This window comes from Stegostoma tigrinum, chromosome 28, assembly GCF_030684315.1.
Source record: "Stegostoma tigrinum isolate sSteTig4 chromosome 28, sSteTig4.hap1, whole genome shotgun sequence".
Classification (NCBI taxonomy): Eukaryota; Metazoa; Chordata; class Chondrichthyes; order Orectolobiformes; family Stegostomatidae; genus Stegostoma; species Stegostoma tigrinum.
In genome coordinates, this window is record NC_081381.1 from 44,434,098 (window position 1) to 44,450,001 (window position 15,904).

Genomic DNA, 15,904 nt, shown 5'->3' on the forward strand with positions numbered 1-15,904 from the left:
AAACTTTGGTTAGACCGCACTTGGAATACTGCGTCCAGTTCTGGGCGCCCTATTATAGGAAAGATGTGGATGCTTTGGAGAGGGTTCAGAGGAGGTTTACCAGGATGCTGCCTGGACTGGAGGGCTTATCTTATGAAGAGAGGTTGACTGAGCTCGGTCTCTTTTCATTGGAGAAAAGGAGGAGGAGAGGGGACCTAATTGAGGTATTCAAGATAATGAGAGGCATAGATAGAGTTGATAGCCAGAGACTATTTCCCAGGGCAGAAATGGCTAGCACGAGGGGTCATAGTTTTAAGCTGGTTGGTGGGAAGTATAGAGGGGATGTCAGAGGCAGGTTCTTTACGCAGAGAGTTGTGAGAGCATGGAATGCGTTGCCAGCAGCAGTTGTGGAAGCAAGGTCATTGGGGTCATTTAAGAGACTGCTGGACATGTATATGGTCACAGAAATTTGAGGGTGCATACATGAGGATCAATGGTCGGCACAACATTGTGGGCTGAAGGGCCTGTTCTGTGCTGTACTGTTCTATGTTCTATGTTCTATGTTCATTCACTCCCTCCACCACCGAAACTCAGTAGCAGCAGTGTGTACTCTCTACAGGATGCACTGCAGAAATTCAGCGAAAATCCTCAGTCAGCACCTTCCAAACCTATAACCATGTCCATCTAGGAAGACAAGGGTAGCAGACATACAGGAACATGGCCACCACCTCCATGTTCCCGTCCAAGCCACTGACTTGGAAATATATCACTGTTCCTTCACTGTTGCTGGGTCAAAATCCTGGAATTTCCTCCCTACCAGCTCACCACCACCTTCTCAAGGGCAACTAGAGATGGGCAAGAAATGCTGGCCTAGCCAGCGACGCCTTCATCCCACAAATGAATAGAAAAGAACCGAAGCTCTCAGTCCTTTTTTCATTATACCAGACTCAACCTCTTCAACTGCTTTCTCTGCCAATGGCTTCCAAATTTCCATTAGAATGGAAATTTCCAGCATTGGAAGTATCAAGGGGTTCTTCAGGAAAGTTAGGGGAATGCTTACTTGTTTCCAGGTTAACACGAACCCCACAATGGTCGCCAGTGAAGAAGATTATCATCGTTCAAATTGGAGGCTTTTATCGAATCGTTACACACTATAGGAAGGATGTTATTAGATCGGAGAGGGTTCAGCAAAGATTTACCAGGTGTGGCCAGGAATGGAAGGTTTGAGTTATAGAAATAGCCTGGCACATTTTTTTTTACTGGAGCGTTAGAGGTTCAAGCATGACCTTATAGGGACTTAAAAAATCATGAGGGGCATGGATATGGCGAATAGCAAAGGTCTTTTCTCTAGGGTGGGGGAATTCAAAACTGCGGGGGCATCTTCTTAGGTGAGAGAGAAAGATTATAAAAGGTCATGATGGGCAGTTTTTTTGTACAAGAGGGAGATTCATGTGTGGAATGAACAGCCAGAGGAAATGATGGATGCAGGCACAGTTACACCATCTAAATGATATTTGAATAAGTTCATGAATAGGAAAGGTTTGAAGGGATATGGCTGAGCCCAGGAAGGTGGGGCCCGTTTAGTTTGAGATTAGAGATAATAGGAACTGCAGATGTTGTGTTTAGCATGGACTGGTTGGACCAAACTGTCTGTTTCTGTGACTCTGTGATTGTGTCACTGTGTGACTTTGTGATTGTGTGACTGTGTGACACTGTGACTGTGTGACTGTATTGCTCCGTGATTGTGTGACTGTATGGCTCTGTGACTGTGTGACTGTATGGCTCTGTGACTGTGTGACTATGTGACTGGATGGCTCTGTGATTGTGTGACTGTATGACCGTGTGACTTGAGTGACTGTGTGACTGTATGACTCTGTGACTGTATGACTCTGTGACAAAAGTAGGCCATTTAACCCATTGTGTCCCTGCTGACTCTCGGTAAGAGCCAATTAGTTAGCCCCACCCTTTTCCCTGTAATCTTGAAGGTTCATACCTTTTCTGATCCAAAAGTCGAATCTGCTACCTTCACTCTGGCAAACTGTGCATCCTAGATCCTGATCACTGCAAGCTGCCTCTACTTCTTGATTCTTTCTCCACTGGAGGCAGTCTCTCTCTATCCCCTCAGTCCAGACTCTCCTTGATTTTGAACACCTTGTATTGTACATCCTAGCAGCCTTTTATTCTCAGAGATCAGCCCCAACTTCTTCATTCCTGGGACCATTCTGATAAACCTTTACCACAGCCTCTCTAATGCTTTCACATTCTTCTGAAAGTGGGGCAGACAAAATACTCCATTGTAGCTTGAACCAATGTTTTGTATAGCATTGCCACAATTTTGTTGCACTTGTGCTCCATGACCCTGTGTTATGGGAGTTTTTTTAAAATTGGCAGATAGGCTGCTGTTCCAGAACTGCAGTCCTCATTCCCAACACTGGAATGTTTGGGAACTCCTGTAGGAAATGTATCAGCAGAAACACACAGACTGACATCAGTCTCTCTGCCTGGGCTTATTATGAATGCCTGGTTAAGCTGCAAGGCTCACAAATACATTAACTTGTCAAAATGTTATTTCTGCAAACTGTAGTGGAGAGTTTACTTTGCTGCATTGGTATTTTCATGAGGTTACAATATGGTAGTTTTGATCCTTCTGCAATTATTTTTGTCAATGTCTATGTATTTGAATAAAATTAAGAAATATGAAGAGCTAAAGTCTGTGTAACTGATGCTATAATAGCACTGTCTGACTAATACATCCATAGGGCGGAATTCTTTAGTCCCCAGCAGATTTCTGAATGGATGTTTTTCTCTGCTTGGTAAGTCAAATTTGCCATTTCTCTGGTGTGGCAGAATATAGCGCAGACTGCTTCTGAGCTCAATGGGTTTGCCTTTCTCCCTGCCTTTTTGGAATGAGATTGCACATTACAGAGTCCTGTAAATCCAAGGCAAGCCTGGGGGTCAGGGAAATTTCACAAACTGCCAGTGAAAAGCCTGTGTGTGCCACATTGACTGCATTAAGCTCACAAACTGTAATAATTCTTTGAGAAACTCAATCGATTTCATGAGACACGGTTTGCCTAGAACAGTTCTGTGTTCTCTTACCTTATAAAAATCAACATTGTCCAAGTGACTACTTATCTTGTCTCCGGCCTAACAACTTTACTAACTACAGAGTTCCTGGCTCACGTGTTCTGGGTGTATCTGGACTTCTCTTTCTAAACAAAGGTGAAACATTGGAATTTATCCAGTTTTATTTTTCCTTATTGAATTATTGGCTGGCCACCATTTATTGTCTGTTCCCAGTTGCACTTGAGTTGCCTTCTTGAACTGCTGCAGTCCATGTGCTGTAGGTCGATCCACAATGCCATTCCCCAGCACAGAGAAATTACCCAGCCTCTACCAGCTCTGCTGGTGGGTCACCTCACACGAGACATTTGAAACAAGCGCTGTACTTGGAGCTTTGCCACGATAAGCAAAGCCCTTGAAGGCAGAAGAAGCTCTTCATAGACAACCTCAAAACCTCCTTGAAAACCCCTAACATTGACATCTGGAAAACTCAGTTGAAGACTGATCAAACTGTATAGAAAGACTGTGGAAAGATTCAGCACATGTCCAATGTCAAGCTGAACTGTTGCAGAAAGAGGAGCCTGTGGCAACCCTGGGCAACCCCCCCCCCCCCCCGCCCCCAATGCTCCAACCACTGTTGGTGGCACTGCCAGCTGACTAATGGAATATGACAGCCATTTGGCCTATCTTAGTCTATCTATGAGGAATAACACAACTCTCTCCAATCAGCTGTGTCTTTTCATTTGATTGCACTTTGTCCAATGATTCATCACTGTTTCTGTGAAAGAAAAGATCCCCCTCATTTTACCTGAACCAGTATGAACTTGCCTTGTTGGAATATCACTTGTTAGTTTAAATATTTGCATCTTTTATGGGAAGTGGATGTTGCTGGCCATGAGGAGTGCTCTGACCAATGCCCTGCACAGTTTGACACAGATTTCCTGAAATTCCCAATAACTTCCCACCCACTGTTACCATACCCACCCACATTTTGCTTCCTCCTGTAATCAGACCCCTGATTCCACCACCCTACCTATCTTGACATTGTCTAAAAATTTGACTAATTTTCCATCAAGTCATTGATGCAAGTTGCAGCTGTATTTGTTGCGACATGCAGGGTAAGCATAATATTGACATACTTTAGAAATTGTTCTCTTTATCCTTATACCACTTGTAACACAATTTTTAAAAAAAAATCTTCCTTTTCTTCAGAGAATCTCTAAGGAGCTTGACGCTGTCAAACTGGGGATTTGATCACTGACGACGGAATTAAATTTCCAGGGGGTGCCATGAAGGTTTCATTGCTGCTGCTGGTTTCCCATCTAAATCTCATTTGTGGATTTGTCCCAGGTAAAGTCACTCCAAAAACACTGGCTTCATTAGCCACTGAATGAAAGAATTCTTTTCGGTCTAGGTGCCAAAACAGAATTACTTTTGATGTTACTTAAGATGTTTTTAGATACTTATTAAAGCAGCAACGTCCTGAGGCATGATTTTTTGAATTCTCTAGTAATCGTCTTTGGTCTGATGGCCCACAGATGGGTTTGAAGGTAAGAGACTGAGAGTGGTGGGGTGTTCTTGGGACTGAAAGCTTGTGACTAGCGATTTGCTGCATGGATCACTGCTGGGTCTACCGTCTTTGTCATTTGGATAAGTGATTTGGTTGTGAACATGGGAGGTATGGTTAGTAAGTTTGCAGATGACACCAAAATTGAAGGTGTGGTGTACCACGAAGAGGGTTACCTCAGAATACAACAGGACATTGATCAGGTGGGCCAATGGCCCGAGAAGTGGCAGACGGAATTGAATTTAGATAAATGCGAGGTGTTACATTTTGCTAGAGCAAATCAGGGCAGGACTTATACACGTAGCGGTAAGGGCCTGGGGAGTGTTGCCGAACAAAGAGACCTTGAAATGCAGGTTCATATTTCCTAAAAGTGGAGTTGCAGGTAGACAGGGTAGTGAAGAAGGCATTCGGTATGCTTGTCTTTATTGGTCCGTGTGTTGAGTATAGGTGTTGGGAGGTCATAGTACAGCTATATGGGACATTGATTAGGCCACTTTTGGAATACTGCATTCAATTCTGGGCCCCCTGCCATAAGAAGGATGTTGTTAAACATGAAAGAGTTCAGAAAGATTTATAAGGATGTTACTGAGCTTGGAGCATTTGAGCTATGGCGGGGGTGGGGAGGGCACGGGAGCTAAATAGGCTGGGGCTATTTTCCCTGGAACATTGGAAGCTGACCAGTGACCTTTTAGAGGTTTATAACATCATGAAGGGCATGGATAGGGTAAATTGTCAAGGTTTTCACTGGGGTGATCAAGTCCAAAACTAGGGGCATGGGATTAAGGTGAGAGGGGAAAGGTTTAAAAGTGACCTAAGGGGGCAACTTTTTCGTGCAGAGGGTGGTGTGTGTATGGAATGAGCTGCCAGATGAAGTGGTGGAGTCTAGTAGAATTGCAACATTTTAAAGGCATCTGGATGGATATGTGAATGGGAAGGGTTTAGAGGGAAATGAACCAAATGCTGGCAAATGGGACAAATTAATTTAGGATATCTGGCCGACACAGCTGAGTTGGGCTGAAGGGTCTGTTTCTGTGTGGTATGACTTTATGATTGTATCACTATATCTGATTTGATCCCTTGAACAACTCTGGTTTCCATCATTCCACATTGTGTTTACTTGTCTAAACCTTATCAAATGGAATTCTCCCCCTAAATAATTAAAGATAAGGGACCTCCTATCTAAGATGACCATAAGGTAGACTTTTGTTTTCACTCCGAAGGTGGAGAATGTGTGAAATTGTCTTTCCCCAGAAAGTGGTGGAGGTGCGATCTCTGGACAGCTTGAACAAAGTCAGAAGTCACACGACACCAGTTATAACCCAACAGGTTTATTTGAAATCACAAGTTTTTGGAGCCCAGCCCCTTCTTCAGGTGCAGTGAGGGGGAAGAGCACACAGACCCAGAGATTATAGGTAGAGAGGTCAGGAGCAGAGAGACCAAAAAACCATATAAATGGTGTGAGTAGAGTGTCAGGTAGTAAGTCTCTGAAGGTGATCAAGAGTGTCAGACAGTCAGAGTAAAGTGTCAACAGCTGAATAACTAGTGAAGGGGTGACCTATAATCTGATTAAATGAGGTAGAGAGATAATTACAAAAAATTAAAAATATGGTGGTGCTGGAGACAAGCTAAATGACTGGAATAGCATGATAGGTATAAGAGTCACATAGTGAAGATTTAACCAAAATGATGAGTAATCCAAAGCTGTATCAGCCAATGAAGGCAGAGAGGTCATAACAATTTATCTAGGTGACAGTAAGGAAGATTTTACAGATACAGAACAGCAGGGTGGGGTCACATGTAACACGACATGAGCCATGAGCATGGTTGAGGCTGGGACTGAGCTCTCTGCCTATAAACTCTGTATCGGTGTGCACTTCCCTCTCATTGCACCTGAGAATGGGGCTATGCTCCGAAAGCTTGTGATTTCAGATCAGCCTGTGGGACTATAACCTGGTGTTGGGTGACTTCTGACTTTGGCCACTCCAGTCCAACACCAGCACATCCTCATCATGGATAACTTGAAGGCAGAGGTATCAGGGTTTTAGCAGGAGATGGGCTGTAGTAGGTCCGAAATCAGGCAACATTATAGAGGTGAAAGCCAGATGTGTTGGGACAAATATGTATTTTAAAGCTCATCTCATGGTCAGATGTGACACCAAGGTTGCCAGGAGACTAGTTTGATCTCAGACTATTGCCATGGAGAAGGTTGGAATCAGTAGCTCGGCAGCAGAATTGGGACCAGGGAGCGAAACCAATGGCCTGTGCTCAGGGTCGAGGACAGGATAATTGGACCCAGGGCTCCAGGGAGACCCTACCATGTTAGGATTGACAACAGGGCTGGGGGGATGGGGTTTGATGGGCAAAGCTGGGAGCCTGGGCAAGGGCTGAATCAGGAGGGCCTTGATTTCTGCACCTTTCCTTGCTTCAGAGTTTCCAGTAGTTATTGGCAGTCCATAATGCTTATCCAGACTGCATGTCAGATTAACCTCCTGATGAATTAAGAACTGCGAAGGAGTCGAACGAGTCGGTGGTGAGATAAAGCTGATGTTGTCAGTGTACATGTCAAAACATGTTTATTTTTGGACACAATTGCTGAAGATTATGAAGGGCTGAGGTTTTGTGTATGTATCTTAAAGCCATCGGGCACTGCCCTGTAAATTAAATTGCGGCTGTCTTGCAGCCTGAAAACCTCCATCAAACCAGTATTTCAGGGTAACTCCGTTTTCAATGCTACATGTGGCAGGGTGAGTTTTCAGGGTTAACAGCTCAGAAGCTGTGCGGTCTGTGGAGAAGTAACTATTTTAAGTTTGTTTGATGTTTTGGATTGCAAACGTGTTAACACTTATTCTGACTTGCCTGGACATTAGGAAATATGCCGCTCGCCTCAAAGCCTGAAGCAGGATCTCATTAGTCGATGATTGAATAATAACTCACTGTCATTTCTTGATAGATATTGTGAGAATTGACATTTCCCATTTATTTTACCACAGCGAAGATGATTAGAGCCTGAGCCTGGCTAGCTTTATGTTGACTTCTGTTTGACGTAATAGAGAAAAACAGTACATGTCAACATAAATACTGATACATTTGTGTAAATGCTGATACACAAATGTATCAGCATTTGTATTGTCTCACACTTTAACAGGCCCTGTCTCCAGCTGTTATTTGTTTCTGGGTAAACTATTTATGCTTACAGGATATGATCACCTGACGATCGTTAAATTTCCAAAGATGAAGTTTCATTTCAAGATGCCTTCCTCCTGAGGACTATTTGCCTTTGATAGCTCCTTTCCTTGCAGATCTTTATCAAACCCCAAGCATGGATTGAAAGTTGGTTGAGAATAGCAGTAGGGTTTATTTTATAGCTTTTACTTTATGTTTTGAGAACCTGGTACCCTTTGTGAATCATTCATGGGCTCTCCTAACCATTTTGAAAGACAAGGGAGTACCATCTTAGAGGACAAATGGGGAGGTTTTTAATGTCAAAGTGAAGTAAAACTTGTTACATATGTTATTTTACATGTTTACGCCAAATAAACAACATTTGTTGATTTTTACATTCAGTCTTTTCTACTCAGATGTGAATCAGTACATCTGAGGATTGAATCACTGGTTCGTTTCTTAGTTATGGCCCCCGTGAATCATACCATGTTTGGAGAAATCCCTTTGTACCATGAATGTACTGGCTTGCTTGCTGTAGTGATGTGACTGTTTACGTCTGCTGTAAGTGCCTTTTTGTGCGATCTGTGGGAGCCATTAAATACGCTTCACTCGTAACATGCTGTGAAATGACTATGTTACACAGGATTATACAAGAAATATAGCACAGAAACAGGCCATTCAGCCCAACAAGTTTATGGCAGTGATAATGTTCCATTAGAACTGGCTCCCATCTTTCCCCGTATTGGCAGATCAAGGTAAAATCTTGATCGTAAGGAACATGGGATCACTTAGACAAACATTATTGATGCTGAAAGGGAACTTTGGGACTACAACTGATCAAAGCCAAAGTGCTTATGTGAATCAATCAGTTTTCAATCATTCTGGAATATTGCAGGTACTCAAGCACTTCTCATTCTGAATTAATTATTTTACTTTCCTGGACTCACTGAAATTTCTTAACACTTGTGCAGGATGAATTTGTTTAATATTATTCCTTTTTCTTTCTTAGTGAAGCTGATGTGTCATATCAACATTCTGTAGAATTGTGTCTGGTTCCGATGATCTACCCAATGTTAAAAGCAATGACATTGACATCATCTTTTTCCTTGATCTTAAGTGGAATGTGAAGACATGTGTTCAGTGTAATTTCTAACCATCTGTCTGTTGCCCATGTGTTCATCTTGTTATGTCATGTGTTATCATGTTTCACCCAGCTTGTTACATATGGCATTGCTTTTGCCATCACCTCTGGAGCAACCTCATATACCCCATTCCCCGCCCCATAAGTGATTTGATTTATTACTGCCATGGGTACTGAAGTACAGTGAAAAGTGTCGTCTTACGTGCTTTACAGGCAGATCATACTATTTAAGTGCATCAGGGTAACAGGACAAAGTGCAGGATACAGTGTTACAGCTGTCAAGAAGGTGCAGAGAGAGATCAACATTAACAAATCTTTACCCTTTAGTTCAGAGTGTAAAACACTCATGTTCCAACACAGGCTTGTAGCTTTCTCCCATCCACACAACTTTGGTATTAAAGTTGTGCGTTTGGAAGATTAGAGATATAATTGCCACAGTAAGCTCAATGATCTTTCCCCTTGACACTCACAGTGGGAGAGAAAGAGTGAAATAATTCCTCATGGTTAAGGGGCACTCTGTCCATGGGAACTGAGTGCCTTAACCCTAACCCTAACCAGGGTCTGAATCCAAACCCAAACCTTAACCCTAAGCCGAGCCTTAACCCAAACCCAAACCTTAAACCTAACCCCAGGCCTTAACCCAAACTCAAACCTTAAACCTAACCACGGGCCTTAACCCAAACCCAAACCTTAACCCTAACCCGAGCCTTAACCCAAACCCAAACCTTAACCCTAAGCTGAGCCTTAACCCAAACCCAAACCTTAACCCTAACCCGAGCCTTAACCCAAACCCAAACCTTAACCCTAACCCGAGCCTTAACCCAAACCCAAACCTTAACCCTAACCCGAGCCTTAACCCAAACCCAAACCTTAAACCTAACCCCGGGCCTTAACCCAAACTCAAACCTTAAACCTAACCCCGGGCCTTAACCCAAACCCAAACCGTAACCCTAACCTGAGCCTTAACCCAAACCCAAACCTTAACCCTAAGCTGAGCCTTAACCCAAACCCAAACCTTAACCCTAACCCGAGCCTTAACCCAAACCCAAACCTTAACCCTAACCCGAGCCTTAACCCTAACCCAAAACTTAACCCTAACCAGGGCCTTAACCCAAACCCAAACCTTAACCCTAACCCCGGGCCTTAACCCAAACCCAAACCCAAACCTTAACCCTAACCCCGAGCCTTAACCCAAACCCAAACTCAAACCTTAACCCTAACCCGAGCCTTAAACCGAACCCAAACCTTAACCCTAACCCAAGCCTTAACCCAAACCCAAACCTTAACCCTAACCTGGGCCTTAACCCAAACCCAAATCTTAACCTTAACCCCGGGCCTTAACCCTAACCCCAAACCTTAACCCTAACCTGAGCCTTAACCCAAACCCAAACCTTAACCCTAACCCCAGGCCTTAACCCAAACCCAAACCTTAACCCTAACCCCAGGCCTTAACCCAAACCCAAACCTTAACCCTAACCTGGGCCTTAACCCAAACCCAAACCTTAACCCTAACCCGAGCCTTAACCCAAACCCAAATCTTAACCCTAAGCCGAGCCTTAACCCTAACCCAAACCTTAACCCTAACCAGGGCCTTAACCCAAACCCAAACCTTAACCCTAACTCTGGGCCTTAACCCAAAACCAAACTCAAACCTTAACCCTAACCCGAGCCTTAAACCGAACCCAAACCTTAACCCTAACCCAAGCCTTAACCCAAACCCAAACCTTAACCCTAACCTGGGCCTTAACCCAAACCCAAATCTTAACCTTAACCCCGGGCCTTAACCCAAACCCAAACCTTAACCCTAACCTGAGCCTTAACCCAAACCCAAACCTTAACCCTAACCCCAGGCCTTAACCCAAACCCAAACCTTAACCCTAACCTGGGCCTTAACCCAAACCCAAACCTTAACCCTAACCCGAGCCTTAACCCAAACCCAAATCTTAACCCTAATCCGAGCCTTAACCCAAACCCAAACCTTAACCCTAAGCCGAGCCTTAACCCTAACCCAAACCTTAACCCTAACCAGGGCCTTAACCCAAACCCAAACCTTAACCCTAACTCTGGGCCTTAACCCAAAACCAAACTCAAACCTTAACCCTAACCCGAGCCTTAAACCGAACCCAAACCTTAACCCTAACCCAAGCCTTAACCCAAACCCAAACCTTAACCCTAACCTGGGCCTTAACCCAAACCCAAATCTTAACCTTAACCCAAACCCAAACCTTAACCCTAACCTGAGCCTTAACCCAAACCCAAACCTTAACCCTAACCCCAGGCCTTAACCCAAACCCAAACCTTAACCCTAACCTGGGCCTTAACCCAAACCCAAACCTTAACCCTAACCCGAGCCTTAATCCAAACCCAAATCTTAACCCTAACCCGAGCCTTAACCCAAACCCAAACCTTAACCCTAAGCCGAGCCTTAACCCAAACCCAAACCTTAAACCTAACCCCGAGCCTTAACCCAAACCCAAGCCTTAAACCTAACCCGAGCCTTAACCCAAACCCAAATCTTAACCCTAACCCGAGCCTTAACCCAAACCCAAACCTTAACCCTAACCCGAGCCTTAACCCAAACCCAAACCTTAAACCTAACCCCGAGCCTTAACCCAAACCCAAGCCTTAAACCTAACCCCGGGCCTTAAACCAAACCCGAACCTTAACCCTAACCCCAGGCCTTAACCCAAACCCAAACCTTAACCCTAACCCCGGGCCTTGACCCAAACCCAAACCTTAACCCTAACCCCGGGATTTAACCCAAACCCAAACCTTAAACCTAACCCTGGGCCTTAACCCTAACCCCAAGCCTTAACCCAAACCCAAACCTTAACCCTAACCCCGGGCCTTAACCCAAACCCAAACCTGGGCCTTAACCCAAGCCCAAACCTTAACCCTAACCCGAGACTTAAACCTAACCCTAATGCTAGACTTAACCCGAACCCCTAACCCTAACCTAAATCCTAGCCGTAACCCAAACCCAAACCCTAACACTAACCCTAATCCTAGCCCTGGCCTTAACCCTAACCCTATCGCAACTTGGCCCAGCACAGGCTGCTGTGAGGGGAACTGAGTCTCATACTTGACTCTAGGAGTGAAACCAGTGATGGTTCAAGCAAGGGAGTGTGGACTCTATTAAAATTGATCCAAGTCAAAAGTCACATGAAACCTGACGAAAGAACAGTGCTCCCAAAGCTTATGATCTCAAATAAACTTGTTGGACTATAACCGAGTGTGATGTGGTGTTTGAGTTTGTCCACCCCAGTTCAACACCAGCAGCTCCACATCAAAATCACTCCTGGGTGTGGAGCACTGATTGGATTTAGTTTCAGGCTGCCATGTGTATTGTGATCGAAACAATTAGTGTTGCACAGTCTGGTTAGGAGAACTACATAAGTCAATGAGGTTTAGTGAGTTAGCGTCAGGCCCAAAGGTCCCTTGGTAATCTGAGTAGAGTTGATGTGCTCCCAGTCTCATTAATCGTGATGACCAACTAAAGGGTGGTATGTAAGACATGCTTCTCTGGGTTTGGTCCTGGCCGGTGGTTTGTATCCACCAAAGGCAGAGCTGTGAGAGGCGGCACCACATCAGAGCTAGTGTCTGATCTCATCTCTATCCTGTCGGATATGAATGCCTGTCTTTGGACAATTGCCCTGATTCCTGATTTCATCGATCCCGGTACAGCACGGGAATGAAGCAGAGGTGTCAAAAAGAAATTGGGGGCAAATCCACAAGAATAAACCTGCGAAGCTACAGGGATAGAGAGGAGAATAGGACTGACGGCACTGCTGTACAGGGAATTGGCATGACCTCAATGGGCAGAATGGCCTTTGCTTGTACTGTAAACCGTGATATTATGGATGCAAGGTCCCCTCTGCTAGATTAGAGTCCACGAATGGCTTTCCATCACCAAATGGGCTCTGGGATTATGACAACACAGTATGCTGCTTCCTATTGCCCTTTAATTAAGCCCTCAATTTCTTTCAATGCCCAGTCACCTTGAAACATCCCCCACCCCATCCCCAAAGGTCACAAACCCCAGTGGAGCCTCCCATTTGAAGTTTATTTTTAGTCATTTTTGTACTGTTGTTGTTGCCTGTATCCCATGGTCGAAAATAAATCCCTTTCAAGCAAACTTCATGTTCCCGTCTGTTCGACTTCAATAGGCTTCGCCCCACTGGCTGGACTCAAGAAAAAACGAATCTATCATCAGATCCGTCGCCCGCCTCCAGGTTAGGCTGAGCTCAGAGGTCCATCTTCATTCATTTTATGTTCCATTTGTTGTGTCATTTCTCTTAATCTGCTGGGAGCGGGATGCTGTGGGGTTCTGGTCTGACTGTTCCCTGGAGCATGCATGCATTTCTGGATCTCTGCTGAATCTTTACAACTTGCCTCAAGAGATTTTTGCTGGGGAATGCTCGCTTCTCACCTCTTCCTGCGCATGTTTGGAATTTGTTGTGCGTCATTGCAGATTAACTGTTTCCTACACATGCAATAATGATGAGCTTGTCACTAACCTGAAGTGCTTTCTCTCCTCCAAAAACATGTTATTACTATGTGTAATAACTGTGCCACAAACAGGAACTGTGTTTTGGACCTGTCGCCATCCCACTGCGAGTGGAATCAAAGGACTGAAATGCAAGCAAAACAAATTAAGCACACATTTTCTGTGCATGCCTGCTTTGTCTCTACTCTTTGAACAGTTTAAAGGTTGTGGTTATAGTGCATGGACAGTCCATATATATTTGCTTGTAAGTATCAGTATGGTTTGGATGATATGCCCAGTCTTTGGGTCAAGAATGTTGTTTCTTCTCTACTGAAAGCAAATGGTTGCAAGGACATTTCTGTCCACCCTTGTCTCTCCCGCAAATGCTTTCCTCTTCTTACTCACATGCTGCTTTGTTTTCAGTGAAAAGTGTTGGTAAGTACATCCAAGTTAACTCAGAAACTCTGCTGATGGTTAACAGGAAGACCCATTTCTCCAGGCCAATCTGGTGTCTGTTGTAGATGGTGGTGTAGTGGTAGTGTTGCTGGGTTGGTAATTCTAGACATGAATACTCTTGGAACATGGTTTCAAATCTGGACCATTGGTAGCTGCAGGGATTTGAATCCATCTCATTAATCTTGGTTGTTGTGATGGTGGCCATTGAGCTCTTATTAATTGTTGTTTGAAAATCCATCTTGTTCGCTCATGCCCTTGAGGGAAAGACATCTGCCATTCTTCCCTGGTCTGTCCCTATCTGTGACCCCAGACCCACAGCAACCTGCTTGCCCCTTTCGCCCCCTGAAATGGCCCCAGCAAGCTTCTTAACTCAAGGGCAGTTTGGGCTAGCCACTCACTTCTGGCCCTGCCAGTGATGCCCATATTCCATGTAAAGAAAGTGGTTTTAATGGGTAAATGGGGAATCAAGACTCCTGTCTCCTATTCCACACTGATCACAGAGTCACAGAAATTTTGTGGCAAAGAAGGAAGCCATTTGGCCTATCATGCCTGAAATGGTTTGGTGGTCAAGTGCTAATCTCCCTGCCTTTTCCCCACATTCTTTACTGCCACCTTCATTTCATCTGGGGGTTCCAATAGATTAGCACCGAATGGAAACTCATTGTACAATTGCATAGACCCATAGATAATCCTATAATTTATCACCATCTGGAATAAAGACATGCATTAGGTTTCTTCTCAGTTTCCAGTAAAATGAGGAAAGACAATTTGATATTTGATTCCTGCCAAGTGTGAGAAACTGGAGGAAAACTATTTGGAAATTGCACCATGTAAAGAATTAGTACAGAATGGCATCTACAAAACTACTACCTAAATGACTGAATCTTTGGCACAAGTTATGGAGATCAAAACAACTTATGTTTAGTGTGAAATGCTTGGGAGATACACTTCTCTGAGGCTTTGGTTAATTCCATTTTAGTGGATCAAGCAGGTCCCAAAGATGTGGAGATTCCCTTGGTCTGATTGCCTTATTTTCTATATTGTAGAGCATGAAATGAACCCAACGTACTGGAGGAACCAAGCCCAAGAAACACTGAAGCGAGCACTCAACCTACAAAACCTTAACACTGGCATTGCGAAAAATATTATACTTTTCCTTGGAGATGGTAGGTATCCCATTATCTGGACAATCCACTAGGATTTGTTGAGTTATCCATTGTGTGACCACCAGCAAGGGCCAGTTATGTTGAATTACCAGTTTCTGTGCTGTATATTCTTTATGTTGTAATTCTCATCATGGTTTCCCATAGTAAGATCCATTTCTTGCCTCCTGCTTGAGTTGGTGAGAATACAATGAGCTGTATTGGCCAACTGTGATGACCATGAAATGCTTATTATCGTATGTTTGGGCTTCTTTACAAAGTCACAGATCCTTGTGAGGAAAATGTAAGTGCATAGCCCTTCCTATGTCTTTGTCAGTGTATCTTATCATCACCTTGCACCTTCTCCATGAATCAATTAGCTATGTAGAAAATAGGAGTTGAAGTAGACCATTGACCCTTCAAGACTGCTCTACCATTCCACAGGATCACGGCTGATCAACTCAGTCCCCTGATCCCACTTTCTCCCCTTACCCTAAGAACTATATCTATCTTCCACTTGAAAATGTTCAATGTTTTGGCTTCTGTCACTTTCCACTGGCAGAGAATTCCACAGGCTCCCCACTCTCCAGCTGTAGAAATCTCATTAGCATAGCCATTGGCTATTTGGTCCCATAAGTCTGTAACAGCTCTCAACAAGAGCAAATTAGCTCATCTCACTCTTTTTCCTTTTAGCCTAACAATTCCCTTCAGTTCCCTCTCTACTTCTGTTCCTTCTCTGTTTGTCCTTGGAAAGGTGGGATCAAGTCACATTCACAGGCAGTGAATTCCAGATCCTAACCACTCAGTTTGTCAAAGAGATTTTCCTCAGGTTGTCATTGGTCCTTTGGCTAATCCCATCAGTATCCCATGGTTCCAGAACCACACATCATTGGGAATTGTTTCACTCT

General features: G+C 44.1%; 1 protein-coding gene across 8 annotated transcripts in view; it reads left to right on the plus strand.

The window, feature by feature from the left end:
* The window catches only part of alpl (alkaline phosphatase, biomineralization associated), a 99,457-nt gene that overhangs the window by 32,811 nt on the left and 50,742 nt on the right, over positions 1 to 15,904 (plus strand). Inside the window, exons 3-5 of one of the 8 annotated variants that reach the window (XM_048561754.1) lie at positions 4,255 to 4,392; positions 13,079 to 13,144; positions 14,901 to 15,020. In XM_048561754.1, the coding sequence (XP_048417711.1) occupies positions 4,332 to 4,392; positions 13,079 to 13,144; positions 14,901 to 15,020 (247 nt within the window). In that variant the 5' untranslated portion in view covers positions 4,255 to 4,331. The other 7 variants (XM_048561755.1, XM_059655651.1, XM_048561759.1 and 4 more) reach the window with 7 other exon arrangements.